The 24635-nt window shown below is 42.0% G+C and overlaps 1 protein-coding gene across 7 annotated transcripts in view; it reads left to right on the top strand.

Annotated features, from left to right (window-relative positions):
* Window positions 1-1400: 1400 nt before the first annotated feature.
* LOC148319028 (microtubule-associated serine/threonine-protein kinase 3-like) overlaps window positions 1401-24635 on the top strand; it is a 38175-nt gene continuing 14940 nt past the window's right edge. For 2 of the 7 annotated variants that reach the window (XM_088280782.1, XM_088280783.1), the window contains exons 1-4: window positions 1401-1585; window positions 9428-9566; window positions 10702-10838; window positions 15666-15697. In XM_088280782.1, coding sequence (XP_088136908.1) covers window positions 1445-1585; window positions 9428-9566; window positions 10702-10838; window positions 15666-15697 — 449 coding nt within the window. In that variant the 5' untranslated portion in view covers window positions 1401-1444. Of the gene's footprint in view, window positions 1586-5676; window positions 5816-9427; window positions 9567-10701; window positions 10839-13758; window positions 13927-15665; window positions 15698-16975; window positions 17138-18831; window positions 18913-21076; window positions 21389-24635 lie in introns of those variants that run through there. The other 5 variants (XM_088280789.1, XM_088280784.1, XM_088280787.1 and 2 more) reach the window with 5 other exon arrangements.

Consider the following 24635-nt stretch of genomic DNA (forward strand, 5'->3'; position numbering starts at 1 on the left):
AATGACGATTTAATGGCCACATTTCACATATACCACCCATGTAGTATACTAACCGCCACCCGGTGACTTTAGACTCAATTTAGGGAGGCTAACGTGGGTTAGCAAAAGCATGATTGTAGCCTCTTCCTCCCAACGTTTCTGACTTTTGTCGACAGAGGGCGCTGTTGCATCTGCAAAAAGTCTGACGAGCTACGAGTGTGAATCATTCATTTACACGAGACCAGCTATATCGTTTAAATAAGTATCACTTACCTGTAATGTTTTCAATTACTTGCTGGATCTTGGTGTTAAAATAACAAACATGTAACGTGATATTATTTTCCTCTTTTTAGTATAAGAACTCAGTATAATATGTTTTGCCGGCAGCAAAAAAAAATTTCTTTTTCATATACTTAATAAAACGTGTACATGCCAATGTGTAATATGACACGCAATCCCATAAAGTGGGTACACTGTGACATCAAGCAAAAGTTTTTATTTATTGTATGTTTTGTGCTGAGGCTATCCTGATCAATTTTTGCGGTAATAGAGTTGGTCAAACTGGCCGTGACGTGTTGGGGCGATTCTGCCTCTTTTTTTCGGAGGTAATAAAATGTGATTTTTTTTTTTCTTCAAATTTACCTCCATACCTTGTGGGCACGCTTTATATGTAGGTGTGAAAAGGTGACATTTACCAGAAATATTAAAATAAATTCTATTTGGGATAAGAATCATACCGAGGTAGTTATCCCACGCCAAATGCTTTTTTTCTTGAATATTTTTTATATCTAAAATTAACTAATTTAATCTGTACTCGTAGCTATGACGTCACACTCCACCACACCCCGGTATACAATTATGTCATACACAGGCGACAAGCCCAAAACCTTAAAGTACACTTAAAGACAATGAAAAACAAAAAGCAAATTTTTTTTGTGAAATCATCATGAAGATAAAATGTTTCTTTTCATATTAAGTTTTATAACATCGTTATGAGCGAGACACTCAATTCGCGAAGACGTCCATTGTCTAAACTTGGTCAAAACTCGCCGCTCCACGATTGGTCGGCGCTGTGAGTGTGGGCGCGGTTTACATTTGTTTCTTTTGGGCGCCGCTCTCTGGCTCGCCGCTGGACTAGTTGACGCCAAGGTAGCAAGAGTTTGAGAGTTCCGGTCGCGGAAGCGAAGGCGGCCGAGGGAAGACGCGCTTGTAAGCGAAATATGGACTCCTTCTCCAGCCGTTGACAGTCCTCGCCGCCCGATCAGAAGAAGCCACAACTCAATCGCTCACTTCCGCTGTCGTTTCTTGTGTTTACACCCGCCGCGCTGAGAATGAAGTCACTACGCAGGTGCAGGTTAATTAGCGGTTAACTTTTTTTGGGGGGGGGGGGTGCTGTGGCGGTCAACGTCGTCAATGGGGGGTCTTCTCTTCCTGTTCCTGTTCCTCGTCTTCGCATGAGACGGCCATGGAGGGGAGTGGAGACATGTCCGCCGAAGTGGGCTTGAGAGGCGCCCACCTTCACTCGGAATTCGGGAGAGTTTCCAAAGTGGACGAGGAGCGAAACACTGAGAGTACCGAAGACGATGAGTGTGACGAAGACGAGAAGGTAAACAAACAAACAAAAATACAAAGCATATTTATCTTAAGTCGTCTTCAAAGCCAAAGAGGAACATCCCAACACGTTTTTCACCCTAGAACCACATTTTGGGGCCCATGCCTGGTAGTCATTGGTTCCTCCACATCTGTAGTGTAATGAAGTTTTATTTTCACATAAGTGGACACAGTCTTTAAATGTGGGCGGCAGCAACAGGCTCAAAAACATTAGCCACCACAAAAGATGCGAGTCAACAATAGTAAAATGTGACCATATGCATCTTTTTTGCTCTGCATTTCTTTGTCTTTCTGTCCCATTTCTCACTTTTCCTCTTTTATGTTGCTCCAACTTTTTTTTTTCTTTCCTTTCCTGTCCCGTGAGACTAACCTGCTAAATCGGACTCAAAGGCACACATCCAACACACAAATACGACAGTTAATTACACATTATGTTTTCAAATAATAATACTGTACGTATTACTATTGTGTCTCAAGTCAGCACTTTCTAGGTATGTAAACAAAAACAAAAAAAATTCTTCGCCATATATCCCCCTTAATAATCTCATTTTTTTCCTGCGTGTGAAGGAACAGTCAAAAACAAGTGTATGATTCATTGATTTTGCAACGATGACAGGCCATTACTTGCCTTTTGAATGCTCACTGACTTAATGTGACTTTATTTAGAAAGTTGGCTTAAGGCACATGTTTATCAGCACACTCCTCGCTCAAAGTAGAAAAACGTGTTTAAATAGAAAAGAAATTCCCCAGAGCCACACCAACTTTGAGTAGGCACTTCCTCAATGCGTGCCAAGTTGACAATGTGCTTGGCGCAGGTTATCATCTGCATATCATCACTTTTTCCCACATGTGGACTCATCCCTGTTTTTCCCCAGGTGCAATAAAAAAATTATTAAAAAAGATTTGATTTTGTCAGCGTAGTGAAAAGCCCACAAAGGACCATTATTTGACAACTTAAGCAGCAGAAATGTAAATCGTATCCTTTCAGTCATTACTTTAAGCGGATTTGCGAGTGTAATCATGGCTGATACGTTACAGTCTCACCCGCGATATGTGAAAATCTGTGATATTGAGAGAGCATTGCATTAAAAAAAATATATATATATATTTTCTACCCCTCCTTCCACATGCTTTAAACACATTTAATATTATTTTACCACTGTCAATGCATTTTTCGTTTCTAAATACACCTTTAAAAGTATTTTTCATGGTGTCTGTTCTCCCTGCCACTCGCAAGGTTCTCTAAATACGAGGCAAATTGTGTTTGCTTCTATATTTGGACAAAGTTTACTGATAAAAAAACATTGCACATTTATTTTTTCTAATTTCTAATTCTAAACCATTTAAGTTAATCTAATGAACATCTGATGGCTTAATGCGAACATGATGCGAAATGCCATAGATGGGCGAGTGAAATTTAGCATGAATGTTAAACCTTCAAGCCACCGCTTTTAACGCACGTGGATCTAGTGTTGAGTTTTGACTAGTTTGACTAAAGTTTCATTTAGTTTGTCATAATTTGAAAAATCTAAATTGGTTTAGTTTGTGTAGTTTTAGTTGACCAAAAATGTTTTTGTCGACAACATTAGCACCGACTTCAACACTTTCAAACAGAACATAAATCAATATTCAAAAGTTTACATTCTTTCACAAAACACTCAATGTCTAAATTAAAAGCTCAAAAATTGCCGTGCCAGCTTTTCCATCGGTTTTGCGCAACAAATGAAAATTTAACTTGAACGCATCTGGAGGTTGTCACATTGCAACGCCACCAATTTTATTCCCATACGCCATGAAATCTTAAAAAAGTGACCGCTCACTTTTTGCGTTTTAGTAGTCGTCGTATTAGTAAAATATACTCTGTGGATTACTCTTAGTCGCATCAGCAGGAATGTGTTTTTTTTTTTTCTTCTCTCCACATTGCAGAGCATATGTGTGTGTGTTTGTGCGCGTGTGTATCTACAATGTTTAGATGACATTCATTCCGGAAATAGACGGGTGGGAAAATGGGGAACTTTTAGATGATTGCGACCGGCTCAGACCAGCGGCAGGCTTCTTGCGAGTGTGGAGAATTCCAGCAGCGGTTATTCCATTAAAAAGAAAACAATAGCGTTGTTCAACATGGCCTCCGGGTGCAGGTGTGCTCTTAAATAGCACGCAATAAAAGACACCATACATGCCAGACTGTTGGCTATTCACTTGTTTGTTGGATGTTACCAGTACGATAAAACACTTTCATGCAGGCAGTCCTTCAATGTCAGAGAATTTTGATAGTGACATCGTAGGACGTGTGATGTTAATATTTAAAAAAAAAGAAATTTAGAACACAGAAACTTTTGGTTTGTTTCATAAAAGCAGCACGCTCCGCTATGATCTACAGTGTAGAGACTACACGGACCATTTGCGCACGCCCCCTGCTAATTAGTCCCGTTGAGTCCTCAGGTGAAAAATTTTCTAGTTTCAATATCGCAATGTACATCGCAACCTCGCCAAAATTCGCCATGTCAGTTTTTCCCAATATCGTGCAGCCCTAGTTTTCGCCCACAATGCAATGCAGTATACAATTAAACATTGCAAAATGATAAAACAACAAGATACTGTCGAAATGACATCAATTTGTGACAGTGTAGTTACCACCGAGATGGAGTGACGTGATGTGTGTTAAGAATAATTGTCCCTTGCCGAGCTGTTAGCTGCAAGCTTCACTGAAGCCGAAGATTGTTGACATTGCTCAGCGGTGGAGTTGAAGTTTCAGAAACCTGCCCGCTCGTCTCGTAGGTGTGAGCATACTGCTTAGTTAAACAAGCATCCTGGGGCCGCGAAGACGACGGGCGGCGTATGTGCGTGGAAAAAGAACTTGAGCTGAGACTTGTTGTGTGTTTCTATCCCCCAAGCACCTGTTGACTTTACTTTTAGGGAAGTAAACGGACTGGCTGTAAATGATTGCACTGGCCCAGTATGACCTGCTATCGCTGGGGCTGCGAGCGACTGATAACACGGCGACTGGAGGAGACCCACGCCTCTTGAGTGTCATGAATACGGAGTGAGGCTCTGTTTAGGGCAGCGTTACGTTCCAGGCCCACCCGTAATTGTCCAAAAAATATATAATGTAGAGAGAGAGAGCGAGAGAGACAGGCCCATATTGATGCCCAAAAATGTGATAAAGGCGCAAATAGATAAAAACTCCATCGTAAGGCATTTTAAAATGTCAAAGATTGATACGCACAACTCCATTGATAAGATTTTACTAAGGTCATACATGCGGGTCCCTTCGTGACATGACTTTCAATGTCAAAGACAGACGGACGCGGAGAAATAAGACACGGACGGATGTAGACTCACAACTTTCATAACAAGACCTGAAGCATTGTAGAGAGAGACACAGACGGGTGAAGATGTGCAGCTCCAAAAGGCCAAGAATTTTGAAAATCACATGATGGGCTTTGTAATATTTGAGTTCTTTTATGTTGGAGGCAAAAAAAAAAATTGAGGGGTGGGAGTGTTTTTGTGAGCTATCACTTCTAGAAAGTCACACCAAAAAGAAGACACTTTTGAATGAGACTAAAGATTTTTTTTATTCGTCAATGTTCTCCTCAACCTTTTTGGTTTTCGTCTTCTACTCTGGGAACCTCCTTTTTCAATGTACGTGCAGGTCGCAACGGGTCAAAATGACCGTGACGTTTCAAACAGCAACTGAGCAAATGTTTTTTATTTTTTTATTTATTTTATTTTTTTTGCGGTTGTCTTTTTTCATGAATTTACTTGCTATGGAGAATTTCTGAGCATTTGAAGTAGTCATTCCATTTTTTTCCTTTTTTTGGGGGGGGGGGGGGTAATTCCCCCAAGATGGCGGCCCCTTGTCGTAATGCTCCTTTTAGCAGACAGGTGGGATGAAATCGTTTATTCCAGCAAGTTGCATCATTGCTGTTTGTCGGCGCTTCACGACACTCTTTGCTCATACTGGACAATGTTTAACTTTCTATTGCTGTCAGCCGGACGGGTGTCCACTGTCCGCGTACGCTTTAGCGGCTAAGAGGATTAGCGCAATCTGATTAACTCTCGTTTCACCAGAGAGAGTTTGCCGTCCCAGCGTTGCATCTTTTTTGACTTTTGACACCTGAATCATGCTTTGAATGACACAAGACACACGACGGAGGTGTGTTTGGACTCAAACATGTCACTCGGTCGGAATTTATCCTGCGGCCAATTGCCAGAGGGAAACAAGGTAGGCGGAGTTTGACTTTTAACTTCAGTCTTCAGTCGTACTTCAGTCCATGTGTAGATTATATTTGATTTTCATCAATCTTGACTCTTTCACTTTACCTCAGAACCATCAAGATTTTCCTAAATGAAGTCCTCAATAAAAAAAAATACTAGCAGTTTAAAACTCCTGTTCACAAGCCTTTAATATTTTTGTGAAATTTGATGGAATTGTTGTGATAGGCCAAATAATTTCTTGAATTCTTGCGATATGATGATGTGATCACGCCCCCCCCCCCCTCCCCCCCCATCCGTGGTGTTCACATTTAGGGAAGGAGAGACCTTAAATTTGATATAACCTTTTAAAAATCTCCTAAAAAGTCTTAAATGACATTTTCCAAAATGAAGACCTCGATAATGCCTAAAATAATTAATTCTAATTTACATTTTAAAAATCTTTAATCATGTCTAAAAAAATTCTTAGAATATTGTAATTAGATGTTGAGCTGATGTCTCCCACTCTTTGGGTCACATTTAGCAAAGAGAGCTCTTAAATTGGATCGGATGTCCGCTCACTCAAAATTTTTGTTCACCGTTCAAAGATCTTAATAATTGACTCTTGGCAGTCACATTTTAGAAAGGCGAGGCCCGAAACTGAACTAATTTGACTGCGAGTCTTTAAAATGTAGAAACACTTCTGTGTGCTTCTTGACACTTGCTGTTGCCGCACTGTGAAGTCACCGTTGGAAAGAGCCTCCTGAATTTTCCAACTTTAAATCATGTCGACACAGGAAAGGCAACCCCCCCCCCCCCCCACCACCCCTCTGCGAACGCTTGCAGAGTTCAACAACCCGAAGCCACGGCCAGTTGAAGGGGCCTAAAGTGTCGGTGTCTGCTGGGTGATCGCTTCTGAGCTTGTTGGGTTACATCTCTGTAGAGTTTGGTTTGAAAAATGTTCGTATCCCCCCCGACAATACACTGAGGAAAGAAAAAACAAATCCCTCGAGGGGGTTGAACAAGACAGATGTCAACTGACGAGGTCTGGCGGAGCATTAGTTTATTTTATTACCGTGGGCCCAGAAAGAGTGAGTAACGATGTTTATGTCGCGGCGTGTGTATTATAACACCGTCAAGTAAAGTGAACCCCCGTTTATTGCGGGCGATGCACTTTGGGCCCACCCGCAATCGGTGAGTAATAATCAGCGACATAGTCAATGTAAACTTAATAAAACACGCTTTTTAAAGTGTTCCTTCCTTAGCACCTGTTTTTTTTTATGCTCGATTGCACGGTTTTCAAAATTGTTAGCATAATTGCGTATGTAACATCAGTGAGTTTAATGGTAATACTAATACAATGTAATAAGCGTATTCAAGCACCAAAATGTTCAAACACTTAATTTTGTCTAACAAAACAAGTTTTAAAAGGGAAGTCGACCAACCAAAAAATATTTACAAGAATAAGTTCTAGGCAAAACATGACATTCTGATTAATATTGCATTTGCGGGATATAAATGAAGCAGTAAACCACCCATTTTTTAATCTCACGCGTCGGCCATCTTGTCACTTCCGGCGACTGAAAATGACATCAGAGTTGCTCAGGGCTCTGCGACTGACCAATCGTGGTTCCGCTTCAGAAAACAGGAACATTATGGGTCAACATAAATTCCGGTTGATTTTAAACCTTGAAATTCCATAATTTTGCCCATCCTTATTTGGCATCCTTGTAAAAGCCCGATGACATGCCTCGCGTGTAGAAATGATTATTCTTTCGATTAATCGGATCACATTTTTATTTGGCGTTTAAGTGTGTTGCAAAGCCATTTTCCCACAATTTCATTTCATGAACCAATTCTTAGCGGGTTTTTTTTCGTTTTTTTTTTTATATCAATATTTGACATTGTTTTTGGAGTCTTCCCGCCACCTGTTTAGGCAGCAAAGTCGATGTTCCCTCAGTGTACCGGAAACATGATAGGACATGAGCAGGACAATGACAGGGGGAGCAAGATGAGAGGTCAGTCGTGATCGACGCATAGCCCTCTCGCTTCCCGGTTTGGACCGCCTCCGTGCACTCCCGGCGTCCTAGCAACCGCTCAAAGAAACACCGACAATGCGTCCTCACCTCTTTTTCAAGTGTCTTTACCATATGAGCTGTGAAGGCTTCTATACACGACTACGTCGCTTGAGAGCACTTTCATCATCGGAGAGAATATTAATCAGTGTGGACATCGTTTGTTCGCTCCGCTTATGCAAAAATAATCTCCGTTTGTTTATCTTCGTAGCTTTCATGACGGCCTTTTTTGTTTGTGTAGATACAAGTGCGTTTCCCGCCTACTGGACAAGCGGTAACAGGATCAACAACCGGGATCCAATTACAGTGAGCCACTATTTATTGCAGGGGGAGGATGTCTGCCCACCTTCAATAGATGAAGAGCCGAATATGGAGAGGCTATTTAAAAAAAAAAAAAAAAAAAAAAAGTTTTTCTTTTCCATACAGTTTCTGCGCATGTTAAATGTGAATTTGTGAAACGCCAAAAGGCGGGTGTCCAGCCGCCAGGCCCGTCAGTCATTTCTGTCTTTGAAAACAACTCGGCGATCATGTGTGTCTTGTTAACAGCAGCAGAGTTTGGCAGTCGTGACCCGCTGGTGTTTGCTGTGGAAATAAAAGCCCTGTTGGCAGTGTCCACAGCGGGCGGCCCGGCGAGTCAGCCAGGAAGGAAGGAAGGAGGGTTAGGTTTGGTTTGATGCTGATTTCAGGCACCCAAGGGGGAAGGTCAAAAGTCACCTGCCACTTGCCCTCTTCAAGGGGTTTTTATATGCGTGTGTGTGTGTGTGTGTGTGGGGGTGCGTGCGTGCGTGTGTGGCGCAAGGTTGTGCTTGTTAGCCAGGCTAACATTCGAGCGCTCTTTATTGGAACCCTCCGATAGCTTATCAGCAGTCATTACCTGCTCAAACTTTGACCCTCTTGGCGCCACAGCACTATTTGTTTATTTATATATATTTTTTTCAATTCAAGCAAGTTAACTGTGTCAGGACGATGAAGCTTATTTTCCTTGAATGTTGCACGACCAAAGCTGTCCGATAACCTTGGCCTTTTTTTTTTTTTTTTTTTTTTTTTTTTAATCAGAGGGGCGCGACGCAATCAATTCTAAGATGACTTATTTTGAGATGTTAAGTTCTCTGAACATTTTTCTTTTCCTACTTAAATGATAATAATGAGGGATTATGGAAGTTTTGTGGCACTATTTACTGTGGAAAACTTTAGGGTGCTATTTGTTGAGTTTTCCGTTTGACTTTATAAGACATGCTGCTGAGCTCCTTACACTTTTTGTTAGAATTAAGAAATATATATTTTATTTTCTCTATATACTGTGCATACGTTTATATATTTATTAACTTTCTGAGGTTATTAACGTCATTGATTACTAATAATCATCTCACTATGACCCCTGAAAAAAATGTATCGCTCTTTTCCTACTTTACCTTTTTCTGCAAAAATCTTTTTTATGCACCAACTGTCGCATATTTGCATGGAAGTTGATGTTTTTAATGCGTCTAATATAGCATTCGGACATCACCTTTTCACGTTTATACACATCTAATGGAGCATATGTATTTTTTTTTTTCCTACTACCGTAGCTGGACCACATCCTCTATCCACCCTCCTCGGCGTCGCTCAGGAAGTCCAGCCACCCTGAGCTGACGCTGCGTCTCAAGCGCCAGCTCAGCGACGACGGCATGCACATAAGAAGACGCAGCTTGGGCGGAGGTCTGACAGGTAAATTCGAAGTTACATCATTTTCATCGCTCACATTACCTTCTAATGAAATGCACGCATAGCTTGATGACTCGTGCATGAAAGTGTTTACTGATGACAGTTTCCTCTATGTCGACACATACTGCTTACTAAGAAGGAAGGACCGCAGGTTTCCTTCCTCGTCCTTTTTGGGGACCTGACCTCTTTTCTGTGACAGTTTCATGCAAAGAAAAAGTGATGTGCAGGAGAAAAATGCAAATCATGTTGGCTTAGAATTAATCCTTGTGCTATCATAAATGCAGCAGTGTCCTCATGTGGACAGCCTTGTTTTTGCACGCTACTCCTGTCGGAGTACTGCCGCACTAGTTACGCAATGTTGGGATTGCCCCTGATCTCTTAATAGGATCGCGATTCTCCATCCTTTTGGGACCCTGCTTGCCTTGCACCTCTAGGCGTTCAAAAAGACACTCTCATAAACCAAATGTTACTTCAACATAACTACAAATAATTGGAACATGTTTGAGAATATAACTTCCCCCCCCCCTTTTTTTTTTTAAAAGAGACCTCTTTTCTACTATCGTGGTAATGTGCATGGAATTAATGCTTCAAATTCTGCTAATTGATTTGCTGGACAAACACTTTCACTTATGACTTAACAAACTGAACAACAATATAAGGAAGTGAATCAGAATACACTGTCACTGTATAGAACAAACCTACGGTGCAAAATTAAATGTAAGAGTCAATGAAAATAAATAAATAACAAGGTGGGTGAATGCAAATAAATACCACTGCAACAAACTCGTACGCCTTCAAACTATACAAGCATAGCTGTTTTTTTTCTGAGCCTCAGAAAAACACGAAGAACAGTAAAACTGTGAATCACAAAAAGAGACTAACTTTAAAATTGAGCTTTGGCACTATTTTGTGGCATCTAGCGACCGAGAAACTTTGTTGGACAGAGCGTTGTCTAATACAAAAGTAGTGTTTTGTCTCCATCTTGTGGCCACTATAGGAATTTATGAACCTTATATTAAGGAGCAGTTTGCTAATCACAACAGGACTGTGTTGTAATCAGGATTTAGATTAGCATATTCTTATTTGTTTTGCTGTATTTTGATTGAGGTTGATTTTCTGGTTCCTTTTGCCGCGACAGGAAAGTACCTTCTGCTCCCAGCCCACGGCCAGCAAACAACATGGCCGCAACAGTCGTTTTCCGACGCCTCCTCCAACCTTGTCCGCATTCGTGCGCTCAACCTCGGCAAGTCGGACCCGTCCTTGACTTCCAGCCTGGTGAGTTGGAACACCACAAGAGTTTGTGACTTCCCACCCAGGAGCTTGTTTGCGTTTATCACACCGCAGCCATTTCCTCAAAACTTTGCGGTCCTCCATTTCTTGCCCGTGAGTGAGTTTGAATAAAAAACAAATGAGTTTTTATAAGTTTAAATGTTTTCAAAGCGTGGGGGTGAGCATTGAAAATGTATTTGAAGAGGACACGATACACAGCATATAGGCCAGCCGTATTCCATTCGTGTTGTGAAACAAAAACACGGTGCAGAGGTGACATTCAAGTCTCCTCCGATCGATGCGGCGATCCGGTTCCTCCCCGGCAGATTTGATCAAAAGCAGCGGCTAATCCGATGAGTCAGTGACGAAGGAAAGGTTAATGCCACCGCGAACGTGTCGCGTGCATGTTTGCTTTCATTGGACATGCCAAAGGTGCTTCTGATGGCTTTGGGGATTTATGCTCAGCTTGAATTTGACATAATTTCTTTGAGCGTTTTATACCAGAGGGAAGTGCAATATAATAAAATTACAGACCTCCTCTAAGGCTAAATTCTAAATATGAACAGCTTTTAACCAAACTTAGGCCAAAATGTTTTGCCACAAAAGTCAACCCATCAACATCCTGCGTGCTGGTAAATAAATTCCCATGCCTTTTACTTCTCTGGCTTGTTTTGTGCGTTTTGCCACCGCAGAAGGTTATCAGTAATGGCAAAGTAGGATGCATTTAAATGTGTTATTACTGACATTATCTCACTTTTTAATTAATTAATTGTGTTTGAGTGTCTATTTGATTTTGTTTTGGAAGGAAAACTAATGCCGATTCACAGGGAAATGATTGAAAATGACTAATCTGAACCGCGGAGAAACAAGTGCCAGTCATTCTGTCTTCTGTGCACCAGGGGGCGCTGTTGAGCAGCCACTTTCAAGACCAGCTGACGTCTTCAGGCGTTTTTGTGCCAGCAATTCATATTTCTGCGCGCACCGAGGGTACGATTTGTATGAACAGTCTTGTTTAGCTCTCTCTTCACCTCATAGTAGACTTAAAAGTCGTTTATCTTAAATTGTTTGCCGTTCATTTATAAAAGATCAAAAAAAGGGTTCCTATATTTTCACGTGTTTTCATAAAGATGATTTAAGAAAGTTCTTGTTTGAGCCAGTTGGGGGCGCGATATGCGCACACGTGCAAATGGTGTCAGCTCTGTCTCAATTTGAGCCAGTAAAAACCCTGCTGTGGTCAGTTTAAAGGTTTCCTTAATAGACCGTGCACACTGTGCGGCTGCACAACGTCAATGTTATCAGTCAAGGACATCTCCCGACAGCATTATGAGGGGTGAAGGCACTACAGCATTGTGGCGTGGGGATTATGACTTGTCTTATCTCCATATCGCACCACAAGTGAAGTATTGATTTGCTGCCGGGCGAGCAGGAGGCAACACCCTCGGGGCACCATAATGCGACAGAGGCAAGGTGTGCTGCCGACACGGGCGGAGGCACAAAGGGAGGAAGATAAGACAACAATGACATTTGTTGTCCATTGTTACTCTCTTTTTTTGAACAGCCCTCCTCAGTCACTGCTGATACAGTGGCCCACCTGCCGATTAGTGAAAATCCACAATATAGAGCGTGATAGGCCGATTTGAGATTTTTGTGTTGCTCAAGAGGTTTGTAGTAGGGTCGGGGTCCTCTGAATGGGCGAACGGAATAGACTTGAGTGGAAACGTGGGCGCGAAGAATAATTGGAGGATTCCATCACTGACAAAGAAAAATTGGCCTCTTTTGTGTTTTCACACTCCTTTCAGAGCCCAACGAGAAATTCTCTTCTTCGTCTGTTCTCAGATTGTGGCTTGAGCTTGACAGAATTCCTCCTTTTTCTAATAAGTTCCGCATGAAAAGCTGCTTCTTGCAGGTTTTGGCAGCTTATTAACTAAGGAAGTTAATTAGGTTCCGAAGTGTCTGCGACAGAGGCTTGTTTGGGCCAAATATTAATGTGATGAAAGGCAATTATTTGATGAAGTCGTTCATGGAAATGTGAATTATTTGAAATAATCAGAATAAAAGTTAGCTGTAGATGGAATAATAATAATAATCATTTAATTGCACGACTTAATTTGATTTCATTTAAATTTATTCAACAGCATTTTTTTGCGTTAAAATTGCAACATGAATATTTTATGAGTTTTCAAATTCTGCACATTATTGAATGGAAATTTTTCATCAATGCTCACAATAATTCTAATTTAAATAAATAACTGTGTTCGTTTATTTTACTATGAATATTTTTTTATTGTGATTTATTTTTGGCTTAATATTTAATTTTGGCACCAACGTCCACTCAAAAATGCCCGTGTATTTAACAAGCTGTGTAATATGATCTCTGACACGCGCTCACCCACTACCCCCTCGGTGATCCTCTGTGGGAATTTGGCTGCTGATAAGGAGAACGTGACCAGACCTCTTAATATTCGTGCCGCGCTTCCACACTGAATGAGTGGCAGTTGCTCGGGAAAGGAAAGGGGGGGGGGGGGGGGGGGGGTCACGGAATGCATAATTGTGGTTGCAGGCCACATCCAGAGGTGTGAAAATCGGAAATTGACAATTCCCCCCGCCGCTGCTGATCCCCCCCCTTGTAATAATACCTCCATGTGGACTCATCGGGTCTGAAGCAGGCACTCCTGTCAGGCGCCTCGTGCGGCATTTGTAACGGCAAATAAGCTCTCGCCTGCCACATTCCCGGAGTGTCTTCTCCCGCCTCGTGAAGCGCGACAATGCCCGGAAGGACATCCTGTCATTTTCATGCCTTGAGAGAATTGTCCCAAAGCCCCCACCTTCCTCCCTTTTCCATCCCCTCATCCTCCTCCCCACCTTACCCGCCGTCTTCCTCCCTCCCTTTCCTCTAACCGTCGGATGGGGGGGTGGGGGGGTGCAGAGGAGACGAGCCAGAAGCGGCACACGGGACAAGTGAGCGGCGTCGGAGATCAGATATCGGTTCGGTAGCCAGGGTGGAGGTTGAGCTGTCCGATGCTGCATGCATGCGGAGGCGAGCCGTGACGCCGCCATGAACGAGTCCAGCATTCTGAGGCGGCGGGGGCTACAGGTAGGCGGGCAGACCGCACTCATTTGTTGTTGTTGACCACATTGGTGACGGAAGTTAGCGCTCACTTTTCTTGCGTTCACATCCTTCTCGGTGTGCCCGAGAGGAAGCGGAATGAATTGTTGTTGTATTGAATCGTTCTTGACGCTGTGAAAATGAAAGAACTCTGACTAAGGAGTAAAATGATCTGTTATTGGTCGGGGTGCAGCAGTGTGACTTATTTTCAGACAGAATGCCTGTAAAAGTACTTGCGATTATAGTTCTGATGCCATTACAGTTTGGATTTGTGAAGTATTTGCTGAAAACATGCAAACTTGATCATGGCATAAATTGTACCCAATTATAATAATAATAATTATAAATATATTTTATAATATTATATATTACCATATAATTAATATTATTATTATTATTATTAATTATAATATATTAAAATTAATTAAAAAAAATCTGAAGTACGTTGTCTCCTGTGGAGTGAGACCACATGTGGGTATACCGTATGTTGTGCTGCATCTGTCGTGCGTGCCTTGGCCTCCAGGGGGCAGTGTGGTGCACCTCTGCAGAAAATAAACTAGTTTGATCAGACACTAAGAAGACCGCCACGCCCAAGTTTTAGCGAAATAAAACCATTTTCTTTCATTTGCGTTAATTTGACGATAAACTTCACCTGGGAGTGTCAATAGAAGTCTTGAAATGAGCACATGGAGCCTTTTTCTGTCTGCCAAAATGCACACCGCATCCTCAGGGAGGGCAAAATAGCTTATCTCAGGCATTTAAAGTGGTTTGGCATCATGTTATCGGCGCAGAACGAGCATAGACATTGAGTACTGGCACTGATACATGTCTAATTAACTGCATCACGATATTGCTTTAAAAAAAAAATTACATCGATCTTACATGTTAAAACAAGTTTTGTACTCATTATCCATGTAACCACTTGTTGCAGAATATTTTCAGACACATAAAAGTGAGTAAATTCCAACAAGATGATTGTTATTTCAATGTATCGCTACTTTTTGTGACATTGCGCCATAATTTGGTATTCGTGTCTTAGCTCAATAAAGATTGAGACAGACAGACTGGCTTATGTTTCCCCCGCTTAAATTGCCTCGGAGACGCGCCGTGGCAGATTTTCCCGCTGTGACCCCCTGAGCTGTGATTGGTGGACATGTCGCCGCTGTAAATCACTTCCCGCCGCTAATTAGCATGTCGCGTGTCGCCGTCTCGTCTCCCCAAAGGAAACGGGGATCTTCGTCTGATGGCCCGACGTGAAAGTAATTGACAGCAAAGGGATGGCTACTCGTTAACGCCTCGATTTCTTTTGCTCACATCGAGGGCAAAGGTTTAATCCAGAGAGATCCTCGGGACATGTAGCGTCATTTGTTGAATGGATATTGATCCGTTTTTTTTCTTTTGTGGAGGACATACGGTGAAGCTTGGCATATAGCGGCTCACGGCTTCAAGGTCCCAAACTTGTCTAAGATCAGTGATAGTCTTTGTTCCCGTGGAGCAGAGAAAACTTATTCCTGAAAGTTGGGTTGGGCGCATTTTGACTTGAACTGTGAGGATTTTGCGTTCTCCATCCAGTAACGAGTGCTCGGGGCGTTCAATCCCTCAGAGCTTCAGCAAGTTCTTTGTTGGACTTTTTCCCGCTCCAAGACTGACCTCAGTTTGACCTTGTGCGCTACGTGGTCTAGATGCTGTTCTTTAATACTCTTCTTTTTTTATATTTCCGTTCACAGAAGGAGCTCAGTCTTCCCCGGAGAGGCAGCCTGTAAGTACGCACATGAGCCGTCAATCATATTTATGCTCGTTACCCTGCTTTGGTGACGTCTTTATACGTTTTAGAAAACCTTTATGGGGTGCTTAAGGGTTTGTCCCACCTTTTGTAAAGCTTGTATAACAGTGTGAATTTACCGTCCACTCAAAACAACTCGACACGGCCATCGTTTAAGCCACTGGCAACAAAGGTGAGTGCACCCCAACATGAAACTGTCCCAACTGGGCCCAATCAGCCTTTTCCGTCTCCCTCGTGTCATGTGACTCTTTAGTGTTACAAGGTCTCACGTAGGGATGAGGAGCAAATGCGTTAGATTTTCAGTTATTGTTCTTTTCAGTACTAAATTAAAAAAAAAAAAAAAAAAAAAAGGGAATGTTAGGATACAAACTATTGCTTTCCTGTAAATAACTCACCATTTTGCAGAACCGCTTCACAACTGTGTGTCCACCACAATTGTAGTAATTTATATTACATATAAATTTTTTATTTATTTTTATTAATTTTTAAACAATAATTCTGAATCACTTAGCACTTTGCATCACTGCTACCATTTGGGTGTCATTTACCTCTCGCCTGCCATAAATGTGTGCGCGCGCGTGTGTGTGTGTGCGTGGGGGGGGGGGGTGTGCGTGTGTGTGTGTTCTATACTTCCTGCGACCGATCCTTCTGCAAACAGGTTGCCGCAGCCTCTATTGACCTCGGTAACCATGGCGATGGTGTCAGGTCTTTGACGAGGCAAATCAATCACATTTCTTTATTTAATTATTTATATTTTGCGTTCTTTCCCCGTCTAAATTGATTGAAATTTCCCAGAAAATGCAGTCCTATTGCAGAGACCCAACTGTTTGTGCACGACACATTTTAAAAGTGAGTTGTGCATTTGAGCCCATTTACAGGAAATTAGATTGATAGCATGTTTCACAATACCAAAAAAAAAATGCGATATTGCCTAAAATTATTTTCCATCTTTAGTTGCATTGCAGTCAGTCACCAGGTGGTGGTGTCACTTGCTGTTGGGGGGGGGTCGATGAAAAGGAGCGGGAGGAGGGGCTATTGTCCCTCCGCAGGCAGCTGAGGGTCTTGTTTGACAGCTTCAAGGTGGAAAGACCAAAACAACAACTGCGATCGATCCTCAATCTTGGTCTTCTTTTCAACCTTTTTTTTTATCCCCCTCTCATTTTTTTGTGGATGGAGGGGTGGTGCTTGTTGCTGTCGTCGTTTTCTCGCACTGTTTTGACTGCTCTTTGTCAGTGCGAGAGGGGGAGCAACCGGCGGGAGGGGAGGGGGGGACGCTGGAGCTTGGCTGGCTGGGCTGGCTGACAGCATGCATGCGTTGCAGGCAGGCTGCGAGCGCTTATGATGATCACAATAGAGCAAAGCGGCAGCCATGAAAGCCCAACGGGAACGGCTGAGAATTCCTGGTCTGACGCTCGAGTGAGTATGCTGCCTTGCTAGCATTAGCATCTGCAGCAGGAAGTCTCTTATCTTGTGTGTGCGTGTGTGTGTGGCTGCTGCACGTGTGCGCGTGATGCACATGCCGCAATGTAAATCGTCGGCAGGTCGCGACCGACTACGGCGGCTTCTCCCCGCCGTCTTTTTGTGGCCGTTGTCGGCAGCGTTGAGGCGTTTGTCCCGCTTCTTTTGGTACCGTTTCTAATCCGCAATAGGGGAGGGAGGGGGGGGCATAGTTCTTGGATGCAGTTCTTTCCGTGTGTTGCACAGACACAATCTCAAGGTTATTTCACGTTCTGCGTTAATGGGATTATTGTACACATTCACGGTCAACTAGTTCAACTGAGGTTTAGACATTCAGTATTGTATTGTTATCTTGCGATACTTTATTGATACAGCAACAGGCAGGTATCGATACTCCAGGTGGTCCATTGTGTACGACGTACTGGAGTTGCACGTAGTACACTGCGAACCTAGTCAAAATTGCAGTAAATATTTATATGGCCCCCATATTCCGTATTCTGTTGTTTTGGGGTGTGGGTTGAGTTACGGTCTCCTCTTATGCAAGTAAGTGGGTCCTCGGTTTACGCCAGAGCAATCCAGCAAATATTATATGAATCGTGAATTCGTAAGCAACTGCACAAACTAGTTCATGGCACACCATTTGTAACATTGAAATGTCAGTATGTCGGGTAAGCAAGAGTGTCAGAGTCTGATGGTATGACAATGATGGTATTGCTAGAACGTATGATTTATAAATTTTTGGTCATTGAATGCGCTCTGTAGGTACATTAGTAAACAACAAAAGTGTTTGTTTGTTTTTTTTAAAACAGGAGAAAATATGTATTCCAACAATATACTTCTTTCTCAGTAAATGAGAGCTACTGCTCTTAAGCATTTTTAATAAGTGCGACACATTCCATGTCAGGACTGTAAATTCCCCATTTAACTATAGCCAACCAATTCAATCGTCTATGCAAACATTTCGGCTCCCAATATTTTGTTTTTATACCACCATGTTACAACTTAAAAACTGTTGCTGCATGCTTTGAATGCAGGGAAATGGCTCCATCTGGTGGACAAATTAAAAATAAATTAAAAAACAAGAGACAACAAGAGAGACCAATTAGTTCAATCAAAAATCTGGACAAAAAGAGTTTGGTAGTAGTTAGTTTGTTAAAGTTAGTTTGTGTTTTCTGGGGCATGTATTGTCGTTGCCGAGTAACAAATGCCGCTTTGTATAACGGTGTCACTTAAGGGAATGTGAATTGGAAAAATGATATTTGTTAGGGTTAGGTTTACATTTGTTTGTAGCCCGGATATAAAATATGCCGAGTTAGATTTGTGGCTCATGTGGGATTTTCATGCAGGCATAATCTGATGCTAATGAGCTCCTAAACCCACTGCAGTAAATTCTGCTCACCTCAGCGTAACCTCAGCACTGCAGCGACACTATGTGGCGTCTTTTTATTTATTTATTTATTTTATTTTTATTCCTTTGACAGAGGAGACACAATGTCAAACCCATTTATCTGCCTCCAGAAGAGAGACAAACGCCTCGGCCCGAGCGCGCATGTCCGAACTCAGAAATTCACCCCGTGTGAGTGAGAGAGAGCGTCGCGTGTGTGTACGTGTGCGAGACGTCTCTATTTCACTTTGCTCCGTTTAACTTGCAGCCTCACGCCTCGAAGCTTGAGCCCCACTCCCACTAGTCCTTGCAGTCCGTGCAGCCCTCTGCACGCCTTTCACTTCTGGAGGTAAGCGAGTGACGCGAGCGCGGGCGCAACCCGACCACCTGCTGCATGGGATCAAAATAGCCACGCGGTAATAGAGTGCATCCGGAAACTATTTCCCCCCGCCCTTTTTATGTCACAGAGCAACGGAATAAATAAATTTTGGGGCCGACTTAACTGTCAAAACTGCCCAAAGATGCAGCGATTGAATAAGTCTACACGTCCATGTTCAAGTTCCAGGTTTTGTGATATTAAAAAAAAAAAAAAAAGATAAATAAATGCGGCCAGCATAATTCATTTTAAAAGTTTGCCCACCATAGTGCGTCTGATTAAGCACGAGTCAAGTTCAGGTTTTTTTTTTTTTTAGTCGGCTTTTCCTGACAATTTCAAAAAGGACAGATAAAATATGAAAATGAATGAATTAAACAAATTGATTTTTTTTCTTCAAATAATAATGATCCTGCTACTCAATTCACTCGTTTCCTTCTCGCTGTTTTTGTGCGATGTAAAACAATTTCTTTGGTCCTATTTTGGCGCCAAGGAACTATGTTGTAATGAGGAGACGAGTTCCATTCAGACAGAACGTTGCAATGTAATGCTCTCATCTGGTGGCATTTATTGGCAATTCAAAACCTTTTAGAGGCGGAATGCGTTTATTATTGGCGGATATTTGCTGTTCGTTGTTGTGCTGATAGAGATTCAAGTCATTAGCTCGCTGGTGCTGAGCCAGTGACCTCCATGTTCTTGCTACAAGTTTGACTTTGGCCCCATGCGAAGCGTTACGTCCTAAGTGGAACACCAAAGGAGAGCACAGCCACAATTAGAGTGAAGGCCAGCGGGGACACACACACACACGCGCACACACACACGCACACATGCACGACAATAACTGCATCACAAGGGAAGCTGACAGACGAAGATCCGCCGCCGCTTATCGGCCGGCGATAAGTCTGGCCGCGTCGGACCTTTAAATGCAGCAAACCCCTCCCCTCCTGTCTGTCTTTGCGCCATGCCCGGGGTCATCCTGAAGCTGACGACGCGGCTTATCTCGCCCCCGTTGTAATGATCCCGAAAGACAGCTGAGTCGTGTGAGAGCATTTGAGTGAATTAAAGATGCGTCGATGTTAAATATGATCTCAACGTGGTCAAATATAGACTTTCCGCCTATCTCATCTTGTCGTGTCATCCGTTGATTTAAACTCGCTGACGGACGAGTGGCTCCAAAAGTGCTGATCGTGTACAGCCTTGGCAAAAATATGAAAAATAAATTCAGTGTAATTATGATGTGGATATATCGTATTAGAGGTGCGTAGAACATTTGAAATGATTTTAGAGAGAGCGCGTGTCTCCGTGTTGCGTAAGTGTGGATACGGTGATTTTGGCTGGTGGATGTCAAAACAACCTGGCAGCCTCGAAAAAAAGTCACGTGAGTCCACGTCGGGTCTTATCTCGCAGCTTTTATTGCAGAGCGAGCCACTTTTATTTTTGCGCCGCTGGGACTTTGCTCTCCCCTGTGAGGTCGTGCCTCCATCCTAAAGTTCTTCCCCCACCCAAGCTTCTCCCAGCCGTCAAATTCATCGGCGGCGTGACACAATGCTCGCCGCGGTGCAACCGCGTGCGCATTTTGCCGTCAAGCGACCAATCAATACGGAGCCAATCTGAGGCGGATCAAAGCGTCAAATTTGCGTTTGTTCTGCCCCATCCAGTCATTTTGATGAATGGATTTTGATTTGGAATTTTCAGACTATTTAATAGGGTCCGACCGATAAATTAGCTCTTTTGCAATCAGACGTTTATTTTTGTTTGGGATGATTTTTGTCATTTTCTTTTAACACATTGACACATTACTTACTGAAATGCAAAGATAGTGATATTCAAAACTTCTCTCACAAGCCTCGACCCGCCCCCCCCAAAAAATTGCAACAAATAGCCAGATTTTTGTCCCAAAAATTGCTTAAAACAAATTTTAAATTATTTAAAATTTTTGGGGGCAAATGTCACCCAGAAATTTGCAAATTTCTGGGTGCCGAACCGCAAGTATACGTTGGTCTCCAACACAGCTGGAGGAATTCCCACATGAATACGCTGAACTGTCAAATTTTTTTGGAGGCGACCCAAGCGAGGGATGATGCCTCAGCTCCTCCTCCTCCTCCTCAGCTCCTCCTCCTCCCACCGTGTAATCAGCGCTAGGTGCCGGTTACGTGCAAACAAAGAGTCAGCTGCTCTCGCACGTCGCAGTTCCCCTGCAACCTGACCTGGATCGTCCCCTCGGGATCCTCCCGGGATTACGTCTTTTATCCGCGGGAGGACGGCGCGTCCTCATGCCGCAGCTGAACACGGAACGCCAATGCCGCCGCTTCGAGTCGAGCGGTCTCGCCGCTCAGCTCCCGCTACTCTGCCCCGACTCGGACGGCATGTGGGATTGTAGCGTGTGGACGCCACTGGCCAACTTTTACACGCCGCATTTCTTGGGAAGAGCTCGACTACGGCGCTCCCAAAGGTAGCTGCTCCACCCTTGTCCCAAGGACAGATTTCTTTGGAATGAACTTGACACGGAAGCGTGCCGCAACCTGCTTTCTGGACTCGGGGAGTGTTTATAGCTGGTTATTGCTTGTGTTTTAAGGCAGTGTCACGTTATTATGACTGGACTGAGCAACAGAGGATTTTTTTTTGTTTGTTTGTCGAAACAACTTCCAACTAAATCTGTGAGATTGGGCCAAATTTGAATTGTTTTTGTTAAAATGGTTTGAATTTAGAATAAAATCTTTTTTTTTTCCATTTAGAAAAAAAATAAAAAAAATTTTCCCCCTTTTTTATTTTGGCAAAATATTTATAATTTTTTTTTTAAGTAGTAAACTAGTATTGCGCTAATTAGTCCAAATTTCCCAAAATATTTTTTCAAGAAAAAAAATGTAACTTTTTACCTACTCCCACCCTCACGCCCCCTTTAGTTAGCATTGCAAAAGAAGCGGTTTGTTGTTGTTTTTCTCAGACAAGGAATGTGCGAGAAAAGTCATTCATTTTTTCTTTTTTTATTTCTATATTTTTATTTATTTTTTTTAGAATAAAGGCAATCGTAGCTCTGTTTTTAAACATCCTTAAGCCATTGTTATCGAGCCAAGTCCACATTTTCTGGCATTGCAAGTGCGCTGTGTAGTGTGTTGTTCGTCCAGAACCGGTTCCTTTTTCATGTTTTGGTACAGGAGATGGATTAATGAATTAGTTGTTGTCGAGCCTTTTTTATCATTTATTGAGCAGCGGTATATGCCCCCCCACACACACACACGGACGCCGATTCCGGCAGACTCGAATGATGTACCCCAGAACAAAGCGTGAGAAACGTGAGCGAGCCCGTCAGAACGTGATGGCTCTCTTGGGAGCATACTGGCATCTGTTGTGCACTGATGGACAAAAGGCGATCTTCTGCACTCGCAATAGTAACGGGAATTGAAAAAAAATGTCAGTTTTTCCAGATCCAAACTTGGAATTTATGTGAATATCCTCATTTTGCTTCTTTTTACAAAAAACAAGGACATGTTACAAGAATTAAGTAATATATTTCCCATATGGGTGATAATAGTAGTCATTTATGAGAATGACGTGTTACGCGCATGTTATTACAATATTGCTATCTAGTAATGACTGTCGTCATGCGGGATTGCGGTGCTTGGATGAACGGCACTGTCCAACGTTGATGCACCCCATTTCTTGGGTAGAGCTCGCCTGTGACGCTCCCAAAAGTAAATATTCCACCCGGCACTCAACTTGACACGGGAGCGTGCCGCAACGCGCTTTTTGGACTCGGGTGTGTTTGCAGCCGGTTGTCATGTGTCATGTTACTGCACTGAGCTCTGAGTTTTTTTGTTTCTGTTTGCAAAAACAACGACAAAATCTTGTGGAGGGGTGGGGCAGGTTTTGGTGTGGCATCTAATTTGAATTAAAAAAATCAAATAATGTTATAGTCATCAAGATTAGCCATACTTTTGCTGTACGAATTGTCAATTACTGTAAGATTTTTTTTTAAGTTGTAATTTTATGAGAACATCTTTCTTGACAAAAATCTGAATATTTCAAGATTGAAGTCATATTTTCTTTCCAAAATGCAGTCATGATTGAGACCAAAATAATATTACATGAATTTGAATTTAGTCAGTTATTTTCAGAACGATATAATACGAAAAGTTTAAATATTTTCCAAGATACATAGACATCATTATTTTTTTAGATTAAGTACATTATTCGTTGGGTTGTTAAGATATATTTTTGCACGATATGAAGCCTCCATTTATGTGATTGTACTTTTGAGGAAAAAATTATACCAGATTTGCAGTATTTTTTTTTTATTTGAAGCATGCAATTGAGAGAGCAGTCATACTTTTTTTTTTAGGGGGGAAAAACAAAACACAACAGAAATCCCTTTGAAGACACCTGAGAGACATAGCCGAGTCTTAAATTCGGCTTCCCTAATCCCGCTGATGGCATGCTTTCATTCCTCAATGCACGCCGGGATCCGTGGAAGATTGTTGGCCCTCGAAGGGAGCTCAGCGCGCCACATTCTTGCCGCATTTGAACATTTTTAAAGTGCTCTCTCTTGCATACGTCAACATCCCCAAACGGCCTTAATTTTGATTTGTGATATATGGAGTCAGACGACATCAGAGAGGTTTTTGCAAATGGTTTGAACTGCTATAGAAATGCATTTTTTTTTTAATTTCATTTTTAATCCTCGTCATGACCTACTTGGAAAAACGGCTTAGCAGTAAATAGCGGCTGGTTTGTTGCCGTCCATGTAACATTCCAACATTCTCGTGCTTTATATTGCTAGATTTGGAGTTGTACGTGCATGAAAGAACATTTTCCGAGGGGACGTCGGAATACAGTATTCTATTGAAGAATTGTGCCTAGTGGCTTTTTTTTTTAAAGAAAATTGTAATATTGCAAGAGTGGTGATTAATTATTTTTCCCTAAAGACACATTATAAATCATGAAAAGAATTTTTTTTTTTTTAGAGATGAATAAATGATGATTTACAAGAACAGTCATATTTCGAGAAGTAAAGTTAAACTTTACCTGTATGTTTTTAAGTTAATTTTGAATACTGTGAACATAGTCACAATTTTTAGCGAATAAAAAGTCACAATATTATGAGAAAATTCATGTTTTTTCCGAGAATCTGTTGTAATTATATGCATAAAATATTTTAGGATAGAATAAAAGGAGAATGAAGTGAACTTAAGTTGGAGGTTTTGGAGAAGTCATATTACGAGAATAGTCAAACCTTTTTTCAAGAAAAAAGTCGGAATATGAAAATGGAGTTGCGTAGTTAACATCCGCTATTTGACTGACGGTGTGTGTGTGTTTTACTTTTTTTTTTTTTTTTTTTTAAACACTATTAATAGAGGCGGTAATTTTCAGATGTGTGACTTTGTGTCGTAGTTTTGTCGCTGATGCGAGTGGGCACACCTGACAGCTCTGACAGCACAAACGCACCAGGCGTCATCTCCGGTCCGGGGCTACGATTGTTCTATTTATCTGCGTCTATTTTTTGCGCCGCTTGATATCCAAAATAAGTTAAAAGCGTCCTTTTGACAGATTGAGAGTTCTTTGTACTTGGTATGGGCGGCCATAAAAAAAAAAGTCCTTTTTCCACAAAAATTCCAATTGTAATTGATTATTTTTCCCTTTGGCTTATTAATCGTTAATTAATTGTTAATTGCCCCTTCCGGGTTTTGCTTTACAATAAAACC

The sequence above is a fragment of the Idiotropiscis lumnitzeri genome, chromosome 18 (genome assembly GCF_059441095.1).
Source record: "Idiotropiscis lumnitzeri isolate Australia: NSW breed Sydney's pygmy pipehorse chromosome 18, RoL_Ilum_1.0, whole genome shotgun sequence".
Taxonomy (NCBI): domain Eukaryota; kingdom Metazoa; phylum Chordata; class Actinopteri; order Syngnathiformes; family Syngnathidae; genus Idiotropiscis; species Idiotropiscis lumnitzeri.